General features: G+C 49.4%; 1 protein-coding gene across 1 annotated transcript in view; it reads left to right on the top strand.

Moving 5' to 3' along the window:
* Nucleotides 1-22,500, top strand: part of met (MET proto-oncogene, receptor tyrosine kinase) — a 42,931-nt gene that overhangs the window by 15,653 nt on the left and 4,778 nt on the right. Inside the window, exons 3-11 of the mRNA XM_079742890.1 lie at nucleotides 4,998-5,201; nucleotides 9,484-9,612; nucleotides 9,758-9,934; nucleotides 11,725-11,882; nucleotides 12,638-12,752; nucleotides 13,305-13,441; nucleotides 13,570-13,734; nucleotides 15,273-15,372; nucleotides 20,894-21,109. Coding sequence (XP_079599016.1) covers nucleotides 4,998-5,201; nucleotides 9,484-9,612; nucleotides 9,758-9,934; nucleotides 11,725-11,882; nucleotides 12,638-12,752; nucleotides 13,305-13,441; nucleotides 13,570-13,734; nucleotides 15,273-15,372; nucleotides 20,894-21,109 — 1,401 coding nt within the window. The remainder of the gene's footprint in view (nucleotides 1-4,997; nucleotides 5,202-9,483; nucleotides 9,613-9,757; nucleotides 9,935-11,724; nucleotides 11,883-12,637; nucleotides 12,753-13,304; nucleotides 13,442-13,569; nucleotides 13,735-15,272; nucleotides 15,373-20,893; nucleotides 21,110-22,500) is intronic.

Genomic DNA, 22,500 nt, shown 5'->3' with positions numbered 1-22,500 from the left:
CCAGGGCGGCCGCCTCATCTCTTTCAGAGCATTAAAATCCTAGAGCCAGCTAGGATGGCAGGATGGTCTCATGCTTAAAGGTGTTGGACAGTTTGTAAGGATCTGGGTTCGAACCCCCCCCCCCGGAGTTTCCCTGAAGGTTTAGGGCTAACCAATCCTAACCCATTCCTGCTTATTCATTTCATGACATGTATCTAAGAAATATTAGTTTTGAATAAAAGCTGGCAATAGGACATAATACAAAACATGAACATTACTATATGGACTTGCTTCAATGCCAAGAATGGCTGTACTGATTTGCATGACAATGCAACGGTTGAAAAAGTTCAAGCTGGTTGAAAAGGTGATGCAGTAATGCAGGCAAATATCATGCATGTGTTTGCATTATTTTCCCCTCACGTATTGAAATATCTCCCCCGGTGGTCTCGTTCAGCAGGTTCTGTTATTGTTGTGGTTATGTTGATTTCGAGCCTCACTCCCCATTTCATTCTGCTCCATTTAGAAAAGGCGTGAGCTCCTGTGTTTTACTTTTATCATTTATACGTTTATACGGTTATGGTTCGAATGGTTCCACACCATATCCACTAATAGTGTCAGAATCTTTCATCTTTAAACAGAATAAATATTTTCAAAAAATAACCAGAAAACGGGACGGCACCAAAAACGTTCTCGGCCAATGAGACGGCAGCGGAGCCATTGTGTTTAACACGGCCGTCTTTGGTTACCCTTTAATAGCCATAGCAGTGTAGGGCCCTGCAGGTCAGACTGAGCAGCATAGAGTGACTATCACAGTGAGCCGCAGCGCTAGCGCCACGCAGATCTGCTTTCACTCCCTCCCGCTCTTGACCCATGTTCTGCCGGCGGCTCGCTGCCGTGTGACGCTGCGTGGCTCAGCGCTGAAACCCTAGCACTGGTCCGTTGTGTGTTCGGGACAATGAGCTGGGGCTGCTTTAAGTGTGTGTGTGGGGGGGGGCAAAGGTGTGTAACATCTCGCATATCGACCCCTCGGCGCCGGGTTTATACTGCAGAACAACACGTTTGTGTTGCAGAACGGCCATCGCTCACTCTTGATGTTGTTCCGTGCGATTGAGGCCAAAAAGAAAGCGGTGCTTTAGGGATGGGTTTCATGGCGTTGGCAGTTCTGCGTATTTTCTGACCGCCACGTCAAAACCCAGACCAGCTCTGTCCGGGAGGAGGCCGGACTGCGTGTTCTGGAAGCGTCCGTCTGTCCATTTTGTATCTGAGCCCACGGCGAAGCCAAGCATAATAGCGGCAGACCTTCAAACAAGGCCTGAAAAAACAGCTGTCCAGCCGCCAGTTTTCCCCGCCTTGATCTTCTCTATACCTTCACACAGGCAGGGGAACGGCCCTCCCCCTCCCCCTCTCTCTCTCCCTCTCTCTCTCCCTCTCTCCCTCTCTCTCTCGCTCCCTCTCTCCCTCTCCCTCCCTCTCCTCCCCTCTCCCTCCCTCCCTCCCTCTCCCTCCCTCTCTCTCTCCCTCCCTCCCTCCCTCTCCCTCCCTCCCTCTCTCCCTCTCCTCCCTCTCTCTCTCTCCCTCCCTCCCTCTCTCCCTCTCCTCCCTCTCTCTCTCTCCCTCTCTCCCTCTCCTCCCTCTCCTCCCTCTCTCTCTCTCCCTCTCTCCCTCTCCTCCCTCTCCTCCCTCTCCCTCTCCCTCTCTCTTTCCCTCAGTTTACTCTGATCTCTCTCTCTCTCTCTCTCTCTCTCTCTCTCTCACTTGATCCCCCACTGATGTCCCACTTCGCTCCGACAAACACCTTCACGAGGCACGTTTGTTTGCTTTGAAAATACATAACCCCCCCCCCCCCCCACACACACACACACACACACACACACACACACACACACACACACACACACACACACACACACACACACACAGCCACATACACAAAAGCGTGTGCGCACACACACACACGTAAACACACACACACCACTGGGGTGTTTTTGGAGCAGCATGGTGGAACGGTGCAATCTGTGTGGAGCCCGGGGGCCATGATGGCTCCATCTCCCTGGGTCTGGAGAGGGGCCCTGGGCTCGGGGCCCTTCCCAGGGTCTCTCGTGTGCTGTTCTTCTCAACGTGCTGACAGAAGAGTTTGATATATCTTCCTCTGGCCTGAATACGGCAAAAAAAGAAGGTCGGCATGGACGAGATTTAATGTGCACAAACACGCTTACACACGTGCTTACACACACACTTACACACACACACACCAAAACAATAATGCGCGCGAACACTCCTGCACGCACACACACAGACACACACACACACACACACACACACACACACCGCACATCAAAGGGCCTGTCTGTCAAGTATTCTAAATAGAGGGAGAGTCGGTTTCTTTCTCCTCCGCGTCTCTCCTCTCCTCTTCCATCATCCGCCTTGCAGCCCTCCCCACCCGACATGTTTGGCTTTGTCCGTAGCTTCTGTTCACGCAGGGAGAGCACGGTTACCCGTTCTCCGCCATGCATATAGTCCATGGAAAACCTAGGAACGATCAATAGAGCAAAACACAGCACAGCCCTGTAGTGGCAGCCACGGGGATGATAGCGGCACCATCCAGCGGAAGTCTTCTTGCTTGTATTGTTCTGCTTTAAATGTCATGACCTTTGTTTGGGCCCCGGCCGACACCACTACCCCCCCCACCCCTGGGATGACATCCCAGCCCCTGCATGACGGGCCCCTCCAGAATACCCTCTCATTAGATGTATTCCCCTGCCCATTGTTCCACTCTTCAAAGCATCGGTCTGCAGGTCTGCGTGCTAAACCCACAACACGAGTCCCTGTAGCCCTACAGGGCCCTGAGCTCGATGGGGTGGCTCAGGCTAATGGTTATCATTACACGCTTCATGTGAGCACCATCAAGTCTTCTTGTGCAGCTCAGTGGCCAAGGCCTGGTGAGGCTGATGATACTGCAATCAGTGCTTTCAGTGTTTCTCATTGGCTGTCAGGGAAAGGGGTTCTATTCTCTGTTTCTCATTGGCTGTCAGGGTAAGGGGTTCTATTCTCTGTTTCTCATTGGCTGTCAGGGCTAGGGGTTCTATTCTCCGTGTTTCTCATTGGCTGTCAGGGCTAGGGGTTCTATTCTCCGTGTTTCTCATTGGCTGTCAGGGTAAGGGGTTCTATTCTCTGTTTCTCATTGGCTGTCAGGGTAAGGGGTTCTATTCTCAGTTTCTCATTGGCTGTCAGGGTAAGGGGTTCTATTCTCTGTTTCTCATTGGCTGTCAGGGCTAGGGGTTCCATTCTCTGCGTTGCTCAGAGGCAACGGCGGCAGGCAGAGCTGAGCCTTTATCTGACAGCAAGGTAACCAAAGGGTGTAATGGTTTCCCCCAGCCTGTGTAATGCCCCCCCCCCCCTGTGACCCCCAGGGGGAGAGGTCATGGGTAACTAACACTGAGTAAGTAAGAGTGGAGGGGCCCGTCATGTGACCGGGGTCAAGGACCTCCAAGTGCCACCAAAAGTCCGGCCCGTCAATAATTAACGAACCTGAGTCAGCGTCGCGAGGCCGTGACTAAACACACAGGGGGGGGCGCAGAGGGCCCCGGATCGCCTCCTTAGTGTAAAGTACAGCAGAACTTAGTGTGTAAACTGGTGCAATCTGCCCCCTGGTACAGATATTAAATGTCATGGTAGCAGTAGGTAGTGATACGGCCGAGCTCACAGCAGGGGTCTCCCCTGTCGGGGTCAATCTGTACGCTAAAGGAGGGAAATATATAAAATGGGATAGCAGGTATAACATAACAAGGTCACAGTGTACGGGACGGTTAGGCTAGTAAAGGGCAGGGGAGGGGGAGGCCAGGGCACCCTGCCAAAACAAGAGGATGGGAGAGAGGGAGGGAGGGAGAGAGGGAGGGAGGGAGGGAGGGAGGGAGAGAGGGAGAGAGGGGGGGAGAGAGAGAGGGAGGGAGAGAGGGAGGGAGGGAGAGAGAGAGGGAGGGAGGGAGGGAGGGAGAGAGGGAGGGAGGGAGGGAGGGAGGGAGGGAGGTGGGGAGAGAGAGAGGGAGGGAGGGAGAGAGAGAGGTGGGGAGAGAGAGAGAGAGGGAGGGAGAGAGGGAGGGAGGGAGAGAGAGAGGGAGGGAGGGAGGGAGAGAGGGAGGTGGGGAGGGAGGGAGGGAGAGAGGGAGAGAGGGAGGGAGGGAGGGAGGGAGGGAGGGAGAGAGGGAGGGAGAGAGGGAGGGAGGGAGGGAGAGAGGGAGGGAGGGAGGGAGAGAGGGAGGGAGGGAGGGAGGGAGGGAGGGAGGGGTGGTGGGCGCTGGGGCGACTGATAAGGGGAAAACCTCTGCGTCCAGATCGGGCCCTAGGCTGGCGAGTCCCCTGTATGCTCCACAGAGCCCAGACACAACAAACCGGGCGACCGAGAGAGAGAGAGAGAGACCCTCTGTGTCTCCACGGCCGAGTACAGCGCAGAGGGGCTACCGTTGGCCGCGCAACGAGCTCAGCCTGATGAAAGAGGAGCGAGGAAGGGTTTTCCAGGCCTCCTCCACACACACACACACACACACACACACACACACACACACACACACACACACACAAACACACACGGGGCCCAGACATGAAAGCAGACCCTGCTCTGACACAGTGTTATACTAGCTGTGGTTTCAGCAAGTGCTTTCCCCCTCTGGTGATGGTCCATGTCAGTAACATGCAGCTATGAGGTCGAGGTTTCTTTGATGAGGATTTGTTTTTTCCCCTTTGTGTCTTTGCCCACCTTTTGAGAGCCACGCGTCACTTTCTTATTTTTGACATTTCCACCGAGACCAGCTCGATCACGACGAGTGCAAAGGGTTCAGAGCTACGACCTGAGCTGCCACGCACCTCGTCTCTACTATCTCTCACTGAAAACACCGGCGCAGGCCTTTGGCCTGTGCAAACCTACTGTGGTAGATTTATTCCTACTCTCATCCTAACCTTACTATATTCATGCATACATCATGTGGAGGGAACTGAAGGACGTGCTCTTGTGGTTCCCCTAGACCTCTTCGGACGACTGCGGCCTCCACGAGGGCCTCAACGAGGGCAAAGAGGGCGAGTACCGCCTGGAGGTGGTTCAGGACGCCCAGCGCCTGGAGTACTGGCAGAAGGACCTCACCAACACCCTGGTCACCTCCATCTCGGTGGCCATGGTCCACGGACACATCGTGGCCTACCTGGGCACCGGGGACGGGCGCCACATGCAGGTAAACCCAGCCGGCCCGACGCCACCGCACACACCACTCTGTACGGGCGTGTGGGCTTAAGGAGGCTTTAGAAGAAGAAAGAGGGCCAGGTACTCATCCTTATTTGCATTGGAAATAGAGGCGGTTAGTCAAAGACGGAGCCCCTCGCCACATGCCCCCACCCCCGGTTGCCTTCTTCTCATGTCTCATGTAAATGAGAGCAGACATTAGAGCAGGGAAACGGCCGTTCTGAAGCCCCAGGAGAGGGCAGGGAGGGGTCGGTGACAGGTAGACCCCACAGGGGGGGCTGTGACCCCCCTGTGGGGTGTGTGGAGGAAGAAGCATTCTTGTTTGTGCACTCGTTGAACTTTGACCCCCATGCCCGGTGGGCCAGCTAAAGCCCAGCGTTGTAATGTCTTCCCCTGACGTCTGGGCAGACAGAGCTGGTTTTGAAGGAACAAATCTGTACTGGAGTCCATGTGGTCAAAGTTAGGCTTTTATCCTGAGGTTAAAAACATACGCATGTGTAAAGCCTTTTTCTTTTGAGTGATTCGATGAGGGTTTAGGGTGCACCATCCTAGTCTGAAAGGTGAAAGCATAACACCCAGCAGGCATTCAAATACCCCTACATGTCCTATATGATATTCATGAAGGTCTTTTGTTCCGTCTTTTTCTCAAAGAAAACATGTTTGAACATCTTGAGCACAGTCTAGCACTGTTGAAAGTCCCATGTCCTACTCTCCTAAAGATTAGCACATTTTCCTGCCGGCTTTTGACACTTTTCCCCACAATGTCTTGCATAATGCAGAGACAACAGAGACGAGCTTTGCGCTACATGCTAACACACACATAACACATCATGTTCCGGGACGCCGTAGCTTAGCGACGGTGCTAACGCAGCGCAGTGTCGCTACACTGCGTTCATAATCACTCTCCATATAAACATAGTTACATAGTTTATCCATGCTTCAGGGCGGCCGCTGAGCGAGGCGCAGCTCAGACGGCGGGTAATGCAAGGCTGCTGTGAGCAGTCAAAGATCGGCATGAGGGATTCTGCTTGTTTTTAAAACACAATCAGAAAACCAGTGGTTGGAGAAACGGCCGACAGCTGCAGGGGGGGGTGAGGGGCAGGGGGCTGGGGCCCGGTGGGCACAAGGGGCTTACGACCACAACGGCACGTTAATGGTGAATGGACGGTCCTCGATGACACGCTCGCTCAGGCACGGCAGGCTATAGCGCCCGGGCCCCGGGCAGCTGTTGACCTCCCTCCTCCCTCCGCCCTCCTCCCTCCGCCCTCCTCCCTCCATCCTCCTCTCCCCTTCTCTTTCCTTTCTTGTGGTTCGCTCATTGTCTCAGAAAAACCAAGAGCGAGCTGCTGAAGGGGCGAGGGAGAGGGAGAGAGAGAGAGAGAGGAGGGAGAGAGAGAGAGGGAGAGGGGAGAGAGAGAGGGAGAGAGGGGAGAGAGAGAGGGAGAGGGGAGAGAGAGAGAGGGAGGGAGAGGGGAGAGAGAGAGGGAGAGGGGAGAGAGAGAGGTAGGGAGAGGGGAGAGAGAGAGGGAGAGAGGGGAGAGAGAGAGGGAGAGGGGAGAGGGAGGGAGAGGGGAGAGAGAGGGAGGGAGAGGGAGAGAGAGGGAGAGAGGGGGGGGGGGATCTAGCGCGAGAAATATAGAAGGAGAGAGATAAGGAGAGAGGGAGAGAGTGGTAGAGAGAGATTGAAGGAGATTGGGTGATGAAGAAATATATAGAAGGAATAAAGAAAGTAAGGTAAGCCTTGATAAGCAACCAGAAAGTAAAACAAGTGAAAAAACCCACAGAGCTAAGTAGCTTAAGTAGGTCCAGCTCTGTGGGAATCCTGTTCACCTGTGGTGTTTTCTCTACATGTAAGCTCACCCACACACAGAATCGCTAGATACAACCACAATCCACACTGCCGCTTGCTCAGCGGCCACTGCACTGTGGCTCATGACAGGGTGTTCTTATTCCAACATCACATGACCTCCTGACCAGAACTGCCAGGCTCTCAAATATTTCTGTGCACCCAGTGTTGCCAGTGGTCCAACCGCCTCCTGTCGCCTGCCATACTGAACATAGGAGAGAGAGAGACAAAGAGAGACGGCGAGAGAGAGAGACAGAGAGAGAGAGAGAGAGAGAGAGACACACACACAGAGAGAGAGAGAGGGAGAGAGAGAGAGGGAGAGACAGAGACAGAGAGAGAGAGGGAGAGAGAGAGAAAGACAGACAGAGAGAGAGAGAGAGACAGAGAGAGACAGAGACAGAGACAGAGAGAGAGGGAGAGAGAGAGAGAGACAGAGAGACAGACAGTCAGAGAGAGGGACAGAGACAGAGGGAGAGAGAGAGGGAGAGAGAGAGAGAGAGCGGGAGAGACAGAGAGAGAGAGAGAGAGAGACAGAGACAGAGAGACAGACAGACAGAGAGAGAGACAGAGACAGAGACAGAGACAGAGAGAGAGAGGGAGAGAGAGAGGGAGACAGAGAGAGAGCGGGAGAGAGAGAGAGAGACAGAGACGGAGAGAGACAGACAGACAGACACGGACGGAGAGAAAACAGAGAGAGAGCGAGAAAGAGGAGTAAGCTCAGTGCTGTGTCCCTGCCGGACTCTGGCTGAGGGAGATCTTCCCACAGCTCCAGTCTCTGTGGGAATAACACAGGCCCTGTGTTTATTCGAGACCCCCCCCACAACCCCTGCTAATACAATAAGCTGTCATTCAGCCTGCTATTAGCTCCAGAGAGAGGCCTTCTTATAGCAACTCTCTGGAGTTGTCTGTCTGTCTGTCTGTCTGTCTGTCTGTCTGTCTGTCTGTCTGTCTGTGTCTTTACTTCTCTCTCTCTGTCTGTCTTCCTGTCTGTCTGTCTGTCTGTCTGTGTGTCTCTCTCTCTCTCTGTCTCTCTCTGTCTCTCTGTCTCTCTGTCTCTCTGTCTCTCTTTCTCTCTCTCTCTCTCTCTCTCTCTCTCTCTCTCTCTCTCTCTCTCCCAGTGGTCCTGGCTGTTAGACATCAAGAGAAAGGTGAAAGAGGAAAACTATTTCCACAAAATGCTGAGGCTGGTGTATATCATGAGTGTGTGTGTGAGGTAGTGGTGGGGGCAGTGTAGTTAACAGGTGTGATGTAAACAGTACTGTACACGGGCTTCAGAGACCACAGGCGACTATTAGAAAGCTTGTTCTCTCTCCTTCATCACAACCCGGGGCCGTAACCAGATCCTAACCACCAGTGATAAATGTTCTACCAGGTGTGACAACTGCATTGTGTGTGTGTGTGTGTGTGTGTGGGTGTGTGTGTGTGTGTGTGTGTGTGTGTATGTGGGTTTGTCAGAGTCTGTGTGTCTGTGTGTATGTGTGAGGAAGAGGGGTGAGGGGGTCTCCAAGTTTTAAACACCTCACGACATGTCAAAGTACATGTGTCTCTCTATCTGTCTGTCTGTCTATCTATCTATCTGTCTGTCTATCTCTCTCTCTCTCTATCTATCTATCTATCTATCTATCTATCTATCTATCTATCTATCTATCTCTCTATCTATCTCTCTATCCCTCTATCGCTCTATCTCTCTTTATCTCTCTTTATCTCTCTCAGACACACACAACCATACAGACAAACACACATCATACACACAACTCTCTAACTACTTGTCGACCCCCCCCGTCGAAGTGACCCAGAATGCCTTAGTTTGATAAGCTTCCCTGAAAGAACTTTTGCCAGCCATCCACATATACATAATCCACACACAAATATAGTCAGAGTGCTGCTGTCGATGCCCTCAGGCTTAGTTTGCTATAAAACGTTGTCACTGGGCTACTGTTGTACCGCCTAAGCTTGGAGGAAAATCGAGTTGTTCCGCTTATTTTTGTACCTTCAATGCAGCTCTTTCTACAGCTTTATTACAGAGGCATCTCATCATTTAATGTCCTCAGTTCAACCTCTGTGTCCTCAGAAAAGATTAAACGATACGAGCACCAAATTAATATTTTGCCAGCCCCCTGTGGATATCGCCCTCCACCAAGGTACCGGAGAGCCACGGGACAAAGGGCTCTTGTGTCTCGTTATGAGTCTCTGCAGCAGTTGAGCTCTGGTCGGTCACCTTAAAGGAAGGTTGAATCCATTCAAACGCTGACAATGACTCCCACTGTAAAGCGTGCTAACGCAGGGTAGTATTGTATGCAGACGCCCTTCGGAGGACCCTGTGAATACTTCTTTGTGTATAATAGAAGATCTTGTCAGTGTTAGTATTGAGTGTTGAAGGTGAGGCAGCTTGTGGTGTTGTACTGACCCCGCCCCCCCACTCTGCCAGGTTCTCTTCTCCAGGACCGCATCGCCCCATGTGAACATCCGTCTGGACTCCACGCCGGTGTCCTCCAGCATAGTTCTACTGGACCCTCAGGGGCCAGGGGGGGCTCTGCTGCTGGCTACAGGCAACAAGGTGCGCTTCTTACTCTGTTTCACACGCACATGGCTTTTTTACAATATTAAACTATACATTCAACTTTTAAGTTGAATATTAATTCGATATGAAATGTCATATTATTAAATGCAATATTCACCCCCTCTTCCCACCCACCCATTAGATCACCAAGGTTCCTCTGACCGGTCCCGGCTGTGGTCAGCTGACATCCTGTACTTCCTGTCTGCTGTCGTCGGGGGTGACAGGATGTGGCTGGTGCAGGGACCGCTGCACCAGAGCTAACGAGTGCAGCGTGACCTCCGGCTGGACCCAGGACTACTGCGCCCCCGTCGTCAACAAGGTAACGCCATGGCAACCAGGGCAGCGCGACGCCGCCACAGAGTTGGACCTGCAAACGTTCTTTTCAACATTAATTGTAAAAGGTCATAAACAATATTTATAAAATAAATGTAGTGTCTATGTCCGAAAAGGCTAGAAGCAGCATTAGTCTTAGTAAACATTCATCCCCTAGGTTAGGGTTTGACACTGTAGGGTTGATGATGATGATGATGATGATGATGATGATGATGATGATGATGATGGTGGTGATGGTGGTGGTGACAGGGATAAAAAGATTGATTTGTTGGTGTAACTAAGGAACCTGATGAGAAGGTTGGCTGTTTTTCTATATTCAGTGTGTTACATAGGGAAAAGAGATATTGAATGATGAAAGTGAGACGAAAACAAGAGCTCAGGCCAAGGAATAGCATCCATCTTAACCCGATCCTTTTATAGCCTGTCTCCCCTTGTGTCTCTCGTATCAACCTGAATCCTCACTGGGGCAGAACTATTTAACTTCCTACGCTGATGGATAATGTCTCTGTTTAACACATCACCTGGTGAATTTAGGACTGGAGTCAGAGTTAGTTTGTATCAAATATAATGCTGCATTTTTGAACACGTGTGTGTGTGTGTGTGTGTGTGTGTGTGTGTGTGTGTGTGTGTGTGTGTGTGTGTGTGTGTGTTTCCGACAAGGGACTGGAGTTGATTAAGGTTTATATATATATATATATATATATATATATATATATATATATATATATATATATATATATATGTATATATATGTCTATTACATGATAAGGTTGGATTACAACAAACTGCAGAGTGCATAACTACCCTCATCGTAGACTCTGGGAAGTGGCTGAAACCACTGGGATCTCTGCGTTTACGGCACAATGATTACAGACCTTCTGGGTATTTCTGTATATTCCTGCTAATCAAATGACATCTCTGAGCTAACCTTGGCTACCTCTTGCACAGCTTATTCAACGGGAGAAGTCGAACCAGCTCTGCCAAATACACCACGTAGCGGAATACCAAAATGGTGGAGTCAGATTCCCATACAGGGCAACAAAACAGCCGTAGTACGGGGGAAAATATATTGTCTAAAAATGGCATTTGGAGCTGCTTTCATGGGAATAACATCTTTGAAGGTTTCTGCCTGTTAGAGGATGATTGTAGCGACAGAGGAATACCCATTTAGAACTAGGATACTGCTGGCCTGATTTGTTTTAAGCTAACACAGACAAACTGTGAATGCATTGGTACTGTGATTGAAGGGGAGTTCATTTGCAGAGCACTTTATCACAGTTACAGCCTCACAGAGGCTTCATGCTGTTTCCTGACATGAGAGTCCATTACGTTCTGCATTCTGTTGGAACTGCAACACTTCTAGACGTGAGCGTTCCCATCTTAGCGTTGACATCACGTCGTTAGCATCATGAGCGTTAGCATCATGAGCATTAGCATCGTGAGAGTTAGCATCGTGAGCGTTAGCATCGTGAGAGTTAGCATCATGAGTGTTAGCATCTAGCTGAACAGGAGGCTAAGGCCCTGTCCCAATTCTCCCCCTTCCCCTAGATTTGAGCCCTGACCCTAGATTTGAGCCCTATCCCTAGATTAGAGCCCTGACCCTAGATTAGAGCCCTAACCCTAGATTTTGTGCTGTTTTCCCCTTCAAATCATCCCTTGAACGCTAGCCAGCTCGGTAGCTGATTTGCAGCTGAGGGCACTCAAAGCAAGTGTTCCTGTTAAGGGGAGAGGAATGGGACTGGGCCTTAAATGTATTCCCTTCCTACCTTGTTCCAGGTGTGGCCGGCCACTGGGCCGTTACGAGGCACCACTGTCGTGACGATCTGTGGAGAGAACTTTGGCTTCAACAAGACGGAGAGCTTCAAGTCCTCGCTGGTGACGGTGGAGGTTGCCGGTGCCGCCTGCAAACTGTACAGACAAGACCGCCTCAACCGGTGACTGGGGCCTCACTCTCAGCAAGCTGCCATTCGCTTGTTGTCTTTTTTGTTGTCGATTTATGTGTTTGTTCACGATTGTTGTTGTTATATGTGTGTGCATATGTATTTTTATGTACACGTGTTTGTGTTTGTGTGTGTGCATGTGTGCATGCATATGGGCACGTGTGTCCGAATATGCATGCATGAGTGCTTATTTGTTTGAGTTTGTGTGTATGTGCTTGTGTGTACACTGCATACCAGTGTGGCTAGCAGCGGGGGGGGGGTAGGGTCAGCAGATAAAGGAGTGTTTAGGTCTGGAGGGCCACAGCGGCTTACAGGGCCCGCTGGGCTGTGCAAACACAAACGCAAAGACCCTTCTCAGGCAGGCTGAATGGGTTCTCTGAGGGGGCTTCACATTCTACACATGACTCCACTAACTGCTCAATTGGTAAAAAAAACCAAACTGCTGCGTCGAGGACTTTTCCGCTCCACCGATACCTCCAGGACACAAGCAGTCAAAAGCCCCTTCGTCCGAAACAGACCGGCGCTATAGTACACCCATTGTTTACGCGTATAAAAACATAGTATGGATGGGGGAAGAAGGAAAAAACAAAACGCAGCCAACCCACTTCCTGGTTTGGAAGATCGTCTTTGTGCTGTGGGCCAGCGAGGCGCGTTGTGGCTCAATTAGGACCATGGGGCTATCTGGCTCCCCTGCATGGGAATAATGGCGGCTGTGTGTGTGCTGTTTGGCCCTGTTTGTTTGCCCATAGGTGGAATGAGCTGCAGTGTTCCCCCGTCTCCAGTGGGAACTTTACTCCGTCCGGAAGGACAGTCAAGGTCACCAGCGGTAACAAGTTTGACCAGAAAGAGGCTTTCTCCTTTGTGGTGGGTCACGTAAAATGTGTGGTCTTTTCTTCTTGTTTTTTGTTTGTGTGCCTTGTGTGTGGTGTCTGTGATTTACTTGCGTTGAGGACTACCTTGTTAAAATAGTCTTTTATTGTCGTGGGAGTCTTGGATAGAGTTGATGGGACTGAATGTGGGAATACAGACACAGTAATGCAATTAAATTAAAGACACAAGCACAATCATTAAATAACAGCCAACAGCAAATATTTAATGACACGAGTAGGACAGAAACACACAAATACACATGCACATAAACACAAAAAACAATGTGTGTTTCTCTCTCTCTCTCTCTCTCTCTCTCTCTCTCTCTCTCTCTCTCTCTCTCTCTCTCTCTCTCTCTCCCCTCTCACACCAATATATGCACCAACGTCCCTAGCTTTTGAGTTTGATTTGGGGGTGTTGTGATCAAAGTCTGTATTGATTCAAACTACTACTTTGTGTGTGTGCTGATGTTGATGTGTGTGTTACAGAGTGTGAGTGAGAGAGAGGTTGTTCTTAACCATGTGACTGACCTGTTCTACCTCAACCCAGGACCCGGTGATTAAGGAGATCTTCCCAGAGTTTGGGCCTAAATCTGGGGGCACCTTGCTCACCATCAGGGGGGCCTTCCTGGATGCTGGCAACAAGAGAGAGGTCACCGTGGGGAAAGCTGTATGCAAGATCCAGAGGTCAGTCTAAGCGTGCTTCTCTTATTATAATCGTTCTTTCTTTCTTTCTTTCTTTCTTTCAAACTGGCACAATAGTTTCTTTCTCTTTGTTTATATAAAAAAATTCTCCCCCCCCCCCCCATTTCCAGCATCATCTCCTCAACGCTGATCTGTAAGACCCCGCCCTCTCCGGAACCGTCCAATCAGCCGGTGACGCTGACGCTGGATGGGGTGGAGAGGCGGGCCCCCGGCCCCTTCACCTACAACCAGGACCCGGTCATCAACAGCATCCAGCCCTCGCGCTCCTTCATCAGGTCCGAAGCAGTGAACAATGCTCTCACTAGCTGTGTTCCAAACCGTTCCCCATCACGGATATAGTGCACTATATAGGGAGCTCGCCATTTTGTACTGGTGTTCGAATTCTCAGTGGTTAATTTCATTCACTATATAGTGGACTTAAAATACCCAAAATTTGAGTGAACATTAGATGTTCCCTACATGTTACTCCCGTATACCACAATGCAATGCGGTCATGTTTTTTACTGACGCAAATGACGTTTAGAAATGTTCAGCGTAGTGTCCGAATTCTAGTTTGTTCGTTCCCTACATAGTGCACTTGTAACGTGAGCGTTTGGCTGAACCCAAGTGCACAGACTGGCGAAGAGCGTGGAACAGTGTCAATCGTTTATTCGGATTCAGGATCGGCAGGCAGAATAGTCAGACAGGCGGGGGTCAGGAGCAGGCAGGATAGTCAGACAGGCGGGGATCAGGAGCAGGCAGGATAGTCGGACAGGCGGGGATCAGGAACCGGCAGAATAGTCAGACAGGCGGGGGTCAGGAGCAAGCAGGATAGTCAGACAGGCGGGGATCAGGAACCGGCAGAATAGTCAGACAGGCGGGGATCAGGAGCAGGCAGGATAGGTGGTAGGTCAGGATTCGAATCGCGGGAAAGCACTGTGAACACAAGAGACAATCTGGCAGGGAATGTTTGGGAGGAAAGGACTGATATAGGGGAAACACAGGTGAAGGTGGTTGGGTTAATTGGGAGTGATCAGGGTGGCAGGCAGGTGAATTGGAAAACCAGGGGCGGATCATGAGAGCACTATATCATAAACACTATATAGGGAATAGTGAGTGAGTGAATAGGGAACAATTTGGAACACAGCTATACACTATATAAACCTGTATACTGCAGTGGTGTTATAGTAGGGTTGAACACAGGTGTATCTCCTGACCTTAATTACGGGCACTAGCATACTACCATGGGACAGTTCCATAATTAACTTAATGAGCTACACCTGTTTTCACCCCTACTGTAACACCTCTGTGATAAAAGTTATATTGTAGGTGCACTGATATTGATCATTGAATAATTGATTGTACTGTCCTGTGTGAGCCAATATCACCTAAATGAATTCCAGACGATAAAGACTTGACTTGATTGATAACAGGTGTTTTGGCATTAGATGATTACAGCTACACGAATGATTACACATCTGATTGATTGAAAAATGTATTCAATAGAAAACAAAATATTAATAGGTCATGACTGTCAGGATTTGATTTTGTCTGGGGTCAACAGTCTTTCAGAAGTCTTTACAGGGTGTTGAGTAGAACCTGAGAGCGTGATCCCTGAGACCGCCATTATGTACCTAGTACTAATGCAGGACAGAGGAGCAGGATGAATACCTTGAGATGCTCTGCGGCTAGGATCGCATCTTAGATTTCACAGCCAGAGGAAGCACGTAGGAGTTGAGGTCTCAGACTCGGTAGCCACTAACGCTAACAGCAGACCTTCCCGCTGGGACGCTGGAGGCCAGCTGAGCTGATGTATTCCTGTCCTCCTCTGCAGTGGCGGCTGCACGCTGTCGGCTCATGGCTTCTTCCTGCAGTCCGGCCTGCAGCCCCAGATGTTCCTCTCCGTCCCGCATGAGGGGAAGGTCCTGCATGCGGTGAGTAGGCTCCGGGTTTGCCAGATTTCTAATAGAATACTGTGTATCACAATGCTTTATATATTCAAAGTAGAATTTATCACAATGTATATTGAATTTCAATCTTAAAAATTGTATGTAGCACAATATTTATATATTGTATTTATATATATTCAAACCAGAGTATATAAAAATACATATTCTATTTATATACACTCAAAATAATCATACAAATTGAAAAGACATCTCAATAAACTGCCTAAAATAAAATGCCTTTAACCTCACTGTTGTACAGTTAAGTACTGTAGGATGTTGTATCCACATGTAATAAATACCAATACAAGGGGATAGGGATCCAGCTCTTGACTTTACTTCCTGTTGGATTTATGTTCAATATGACATGGAGGTGCAGGATTAAGGGGTAACATGTCCTTTTTTCCTTTACTATTCGGAGGAATGACATTCCATCAGTGTCCTGTCGTGTGTGTGGTATTGTCATTATGGGCATTTAGCTCCTGAAAGGGACTGCAGGGTTTTGATGATGTGGGGAAAAAGGAAATCGAAATTGTGTTGTCTGGAGAAAACTACACTAAACCCCTCTCCCCTCCCACACACACATACTCATACATACACACACACACACACACACACACACACACACACACACACCACGCAAAGAATACAAAGAATATCACACTACACCCGCCTCCCTCCAAAGTTCCAGGGTACACACACACACACGCACGCACGCACGCACGCACGCACGCACGCACGCACGCACGCACGCACGCACGCACACACACACACACACCACGCAAAGAATACAAAGAATATCACACTACACCCGCCTCCCTCCAAAGTTCCAGGGTACACACACACACACACGCACGCACGCACGCACGCACGCACGCACGCACGCACGCACGCACGCACGCACTCACGCACGCACGCACGCACACACACACACACACCACGCAAAGAATACAAAGAATATCACACTACACCCGCCTCCCTCCAAAGTTCCAGGGTACACACACACACACACACACACACACACACACACACACACACACACACACACACACACACACACACACACACACACACAATCCATCATAGCAAAATGTCATTGTTAATTCAATATTGTTGGTTTGTGGCATGATGAAATGTTAATATCATACTAGCGTGAAAGCTCTGGCCCGTGCTTACCCCTGAGCCAATACCCCGTCCTCCACGCCTGTCCACTCGGATAACCATCGCCGGACTGTGGTTGCTCAATGGCTGTGGCTGAAACAAAAGCTGCTGCTTTGGAATAGAGAGGAAAGAGAAATGATAAAACTACCAACCAGAACCTTCCAGAGGCCTCCGTTTCTGGAATGAAGACAAACACTAGGGGGAAATACGTTGATTGTAAAATAACTGCATTTATTGAATAATAGGTTAAATAGATATTGGGGACATATTTTTAATTAATCTCTCAATAAAAAAGAAACAAGGAATACCTCCAACCTCACTGATAGATTTAAAAGATCAAGGATTTTATTTATTGGTTTAGGTCTGTTTGCTTTTGTCATTAAGTTTAAGTTTAGGAAGTAGACGGGTTATCAGTTTTGAATTACCCTCAACAAAACCAATTAGCATACAGAGAGCTTTGTGTGTTTGGGCCTTGTTGGTGTGTGTGTGTGTGTGTGTATTTGTCTGGGCTCAGGTTAAAGCACATATTGTTCTTTGATGTTATCGGCCACTCTGAGAAACACACTTCCAACAGGTACAGACAAGCCCGCCCGAGGAGATAATACCCCCTGAAACACACACACTTACACACACACACACACACACACACACACACACACACACACACACACACACACACACACACACACACACACACACACACACACACACACACACACACACACCCAACCTTTTGTGTGCAAATTAGTTTGTTATAGGGTCACAAACATCCACTAACATACGCGTCAACCTTCCCCTCCACACACACACACTTACTCACACAAAAGCACACATAAACAAACACACACACACACACACATACTCACACAAAAACACACCTACACAAACACCCATAGGCACGTCTCTGTGTCTCATCTTTCAGCTCCTGTGTCCGTTACGGCTGACCTGCGCTGGGGTCAGTGGTGGTTGGGGCCCCTGGGAGCTCTCACTCCACACAGAGGGGCCTGGGTGCTCTAAGGGCAGTGTGCTCACCCCTCCAAATGGATCCACACTACCAAAGTTACCGGTTCCTAATAACAATAATAATAATAATAATAATAATAATAATAATATATCTTTTTTTTACAGCACTTTTCTAAATACTCAAAGACGCTTTACAAAAAAGGAATACATACAGACAGTACAGACACTTAAACAAAAGGAAAAGAAACAACACTACAACAATAGGCAACACAAGAGAGAGAGAGAGAGAGAGAGAGAGAGAGAGAGAGAGAGAGAGAGAGGGTGGAAGATGGCGGAGGATGATTTGTCAGATGTTGTAGGTGGTCCTGAAGAAATGGGTTTTAAGTTGACGTTTGAATACTGCTAATGGGGGCCACCTATGACTGCTGTCAGAGCCGACCGATAAACCGATTGAAGTGATTCAGCCTCAAGTCAAAAATCATGAAGTTCTTTCGGACCTATTCAAGACTTTAAAAAACAAATACCGGCACCTTAAACTTTATTAAAAAGTTAAGTTTATTACTTACTATTGTTCTGTCTGCTATTGATAATGAGAGACATGAGAGAGAGAGAAAGTGAGTGAGAGTACAGGAGCCGAGCGTGAGCGAGAGGCCTCTGCATGTTAAATAAAGCTATCACGGCTAATGATTTAGGATGGGAAGGCCCTGCGCTGCGGTGCAGCTGTCGCCTGTGGAGGGAACGCCACTAAGGCGCAGCCTGGGAACCAGCAGCGTCAATGTCTTATTGTCCCGGGGAGCGTCCGCGCGCAGTGAGCACAGAACACAACTGCTCCACGGTGAGCTTCCTGACCGCTGCAGGTCTGCTTTGGAAAAGTGCATTTCAGGCAAAGGTGAATTAAGTGAGTGGAATTGGTGTGTGTGTGTGTGTGTGTGTGTGTGTGTGTGTGTGTGTGTGTGTGTGTGTGTGTATGCTTGTGTGTGTCTGTGTCTGCATGTGCGTGTGTGCGTGTGCTTGTGCGTCTGTGTGTGTTTGTATGTGTGAGGGTTCAGTTTGTGTGTGTGTGTGTGTGTGTGTGTGTGTGTGGTGGTTTGGTGTGTGTGTGTGTGTGTGGTGGTTTGGTGTGTGTGTGTGTGTGTGTGGTGGTTTGGTGTGTGTGTGTGTGTGTGTGTGTGGTGGTTTGGTGTGTGTGTGTGTGTGTGTGTGTGTGTGTGTGTGTGTGTGTGGTGGTTTGGTGTGTGTGTGTGTGTGTGTGTGTGTCTGTGGAGGTGGTAGATCTGATCTCATGTCAGATCTCCATAAAGCCCTCTCCCGGCCCTGGCCTTCCCACACACACCCTCTTTACCACCCATATAAAAATCACTATTTTCATGAACTGTATACCACAAAGCTGGCACTGCCACAAAGCACATTCACACCAGCAACCCCCCACACACACACACACACACACACACACACACACACACACACACACACACACACACACACACACACCCAGCTCACGGGGATCCCGAGCCGTACCTACGACCCAGAGAACCACTCTTTAACGAGGGGCTTCACCCTGTCCAGCACCTGTTGGCTCAATCTCCAGACCCCCCACATCCCCCCCGCTCGTCCTCTGCCCATGTCCTCCCAGAGGACACATCTGGACCCTTCACACCCCCCCACGCCCGGTGCTTCCATTGAGTTAGCCTGACTCTGCATCATTAGATACAGAGTCACCACGCCTACATCGGGGCGTAATCCAAAATGATTCTTGCTAACGCACCAACACCACACACATCACCTCCCTGATCACTCACACACTACTACAACCCCTTCCACTGCGGATGCTCAGGAGTGTGTGAGTCGTGAGCTCAGTGGGGAAGCAGCAGCAGCAGAACTCGTAAATCCTTCTAAATTGGAAAAGCTCCTTACACGATGCAGGAGAGGCATTGTGGGTCGGCTGCCGGGGTCCGTACGGCGGAAAATGTTCTGGAAGGTTCTGGAAGGTTCTGGATGTCTCATCGCCGTCGTGGTTAGAAACCGCACGCTGCGCTGCCATCGTCCTACTGAGCGATTGTATGTACAGCTGCTGGCCAACACACACACACACACACACACACACACACATTCAGGGAGTGGTATGTTCATGTGTACATGCGGGGGCCAAACAATGGGGCCCCTCAGTGTACTGACTGAGGTTTCCACTCATTCACAGCGCCTTGGTCCTTTGGTTCCCGTGAGGGCTGCGTGTAGGGTTAGTTAGTTAGGGTTAGTTAGTTAGTTAGGTTAGTTAGGGTTAGGGTTAGTTAGTGTAGGGAGACCTTTAAGTCCACCTGAGTTGAGTCAGTGGCTTGGGTCTGGCTGATGACAGCTCCAAGCCCCTGGACTTGTGTTGGGGTCATGTGTTTGCATGTTTGTGTGTGTGTGTGTGTGTGTGAGTTTGAGTACTTGTGCGTGTAAGCGTGGGTATGTATGTGTGTGTGTGTCTGGGTGTGTTTGTGTGTGTGTGTGTGTGTGTGTGTGTGTGTGTGTGTGTGTGTGTGTGTCTGTGTGTGTGTGTGTGTGTGTGTGTGTGTATTGTCCTACCGGGCTGCTACTGCTCTATAGGGACACGGTTGGCACGTAATGTGGGGACCAGGAAGTATCAGCAGCTCTCAGGCTGACCTGCCGGTGCCGGGGTCTATGAAGGGGCAGGAAACCACACACTCAGCCCTTTACCAACAGCTTAATACACTCAACAGACCACGTAGGGGATAACCACGAACCCTCTGTGACTGCAGGGCCATTCCCAACACTTTTACCCTCTGTTAATATTAACATGTGAATAAAGACAGGCTCATTTGCTTGAGTTCTGAGTTATTCTTGCAACTCAATAGGTTGATGGTTCAATCTCATCACATGTTCTTGTGCAAGGCAGCTAAGCTGTTTCTGGTGACCTGTTGTTTGAAGGGTGTGAATGAGTGGGTGTGTGTATGGTTGTGTGGGAGGCTCTCGCTAGAGGGTCCTAAGTCGCTAGAAAACACGCTATATAAATGCAGTCCATTGACCAATTCGTGTGGCTCAGTCAAAACTGTGTTGAGTAACACTTGGAGTACAACTGGCATCTACCTTCAGTCTTTGTGGGGAACCAACCAAGCAATGTGTGCATGTTTCCACATCAAATGACAAAAATAACACTATTAGTGGCTCTTGCCTCAGAGCTAATGTCAATGATAATAAATTATTGTTGTGTGTTTGTGGAGAACTCACAACTTAATGAGGCAGATACTTTGACTTTTTTCATTCAGTGTACTTCATCTTCAACTCTAGGGAGCATGGCTTTGACTTTACTGATGCATAACCTCAGCACTCACTGTGTGTGTGTGTGTGTGTGTGTGTGTGTGTGTGTGTGTGTGTGCTCCAGGTCTCCAGCTGTGTGTACGGGGAGAACAGGACCACCATCCAGTGCATCACGCCCTCTCTGGCCAGGCAGGCCCTGCAGCCCCCCGTGGTGACCCGCGTGGCCTTCATCCTGGACGGCTTCCAAACCCCCCAGTTGGACCTCATCTACGTGGAGGACCCGCTCTTCCAGGATCCCAAGCTCACCTCCAAAGATAACAAGAGCGTTGTGGAGCTCAAGGTGAGCGAGCCAGCGCCCTTACATTGATGTCACTTAGTGTGGAGTGGCAAACAATAAGCTTAATTATAAACCATACGCACGTAACAGGTTTATACATACACATCAAGTTATTTAACAGCACTTCTACCCAAAGCGACGTCAAGAGACCATTCAATAAGTTATTCAAAACTTGATTGCCATTTCAACAAGTGCATTGGAATTCTGTCTCTGACATACAGTTACGCATGCACGCACGTAAACACACACACACACACACACACACACACACACACACAGTTAAAAGGGATAAAAAGATAACACCATTTGTGGTATACGTAAACATAGCAATGAGTCTGCGTCTCTCAACAGATTCATAGTATGTTCTAACATGGCACGGATCGTGGGTAGGACTGTTTTGGATGTATTGCGATGGGGTGTCCTGGAGCAGTTGACATGTAAATAACATGCCTCCATGCACAGACGTACATAACTGAACACGTTCAGACACATGCAGGCACAGGGATGCCTGCGTGCCCACTGCCCACACACTTGTGTGTGGGCACGTGTGTATATGTGTGTATACGTGTGTATATGTGTGTATACGTGTGTATATGTGTGTATACGTGTAGTCACATATAGACGGCCTCTGATTCACAACGTCACGCCCCCACACAGACACAACATGTGCATGACCACGCTTTGGCACACATACTGTAGGCTTTTCTTTTGGTCATGCTTGGTACACATATATCATCGTCGTTAAGCAGACACGTGCATGTTCAAACGCATGGACCTGAAGCCAAACAAGTTCACATACATGTTGACCCTAAAAAAAAACAAAGTGCACACACACACACACACACACACACAACCACACACACACACACACACACACACACACACACACACACACACACACACACACACACACACACACGCACACACACAAACACATATACACACACACACACACACACACAACCACTTGGTGACAAATTGGGAAGGAAACAATACTGAAAGGAAAACAGGAAGTCGATTCTGTTTCCCATCGCCCCCCCGCCCCCCTTCTCTTCTCTGTACTCCTCCACCTAGTCTCTCCATCACGTCGCATTGTTCTGCTGCTCTTGACATTTTAACGCTCCTTGTCGTAAGGCACTCCCTTGGCCTTTATTAAGAAACGGGGCATTTTTATCCAAACAATGCGAAACCAGAGGATATTTCTCGTTTCTCTTCTTTCTCCTTGAGATGTTTTTTTCTCGGGCTCCCGTCTCGACGGCCAGCAGCAGCTGTTCCCGCCGGCTCTACACCGGATCCGCCAGTCGTTTCTCTTTTCTTTCCTTTTTTTTTTTTCCCACATCCCTGACCCTGGTCCTGACACCGATCCAACCCCCTCCTCTTCCTCCTCCTCTTCC

Source organism: Pollachius pollachius (genome assembly GCF_949987615.1).
Source record: "Pollachius pollachius genome assembly, chromosome: 9".
NCBI lineage: Eukaryota > Metazoa > Chordata > Actinopteri > Gadiformes > Gadidae > Pollachius > Pollachius pollachius.
Note: the sequence above shows the minus strand (reverse complement) of the source record. Positions and strands in the feature narration are given on the sequence as shown.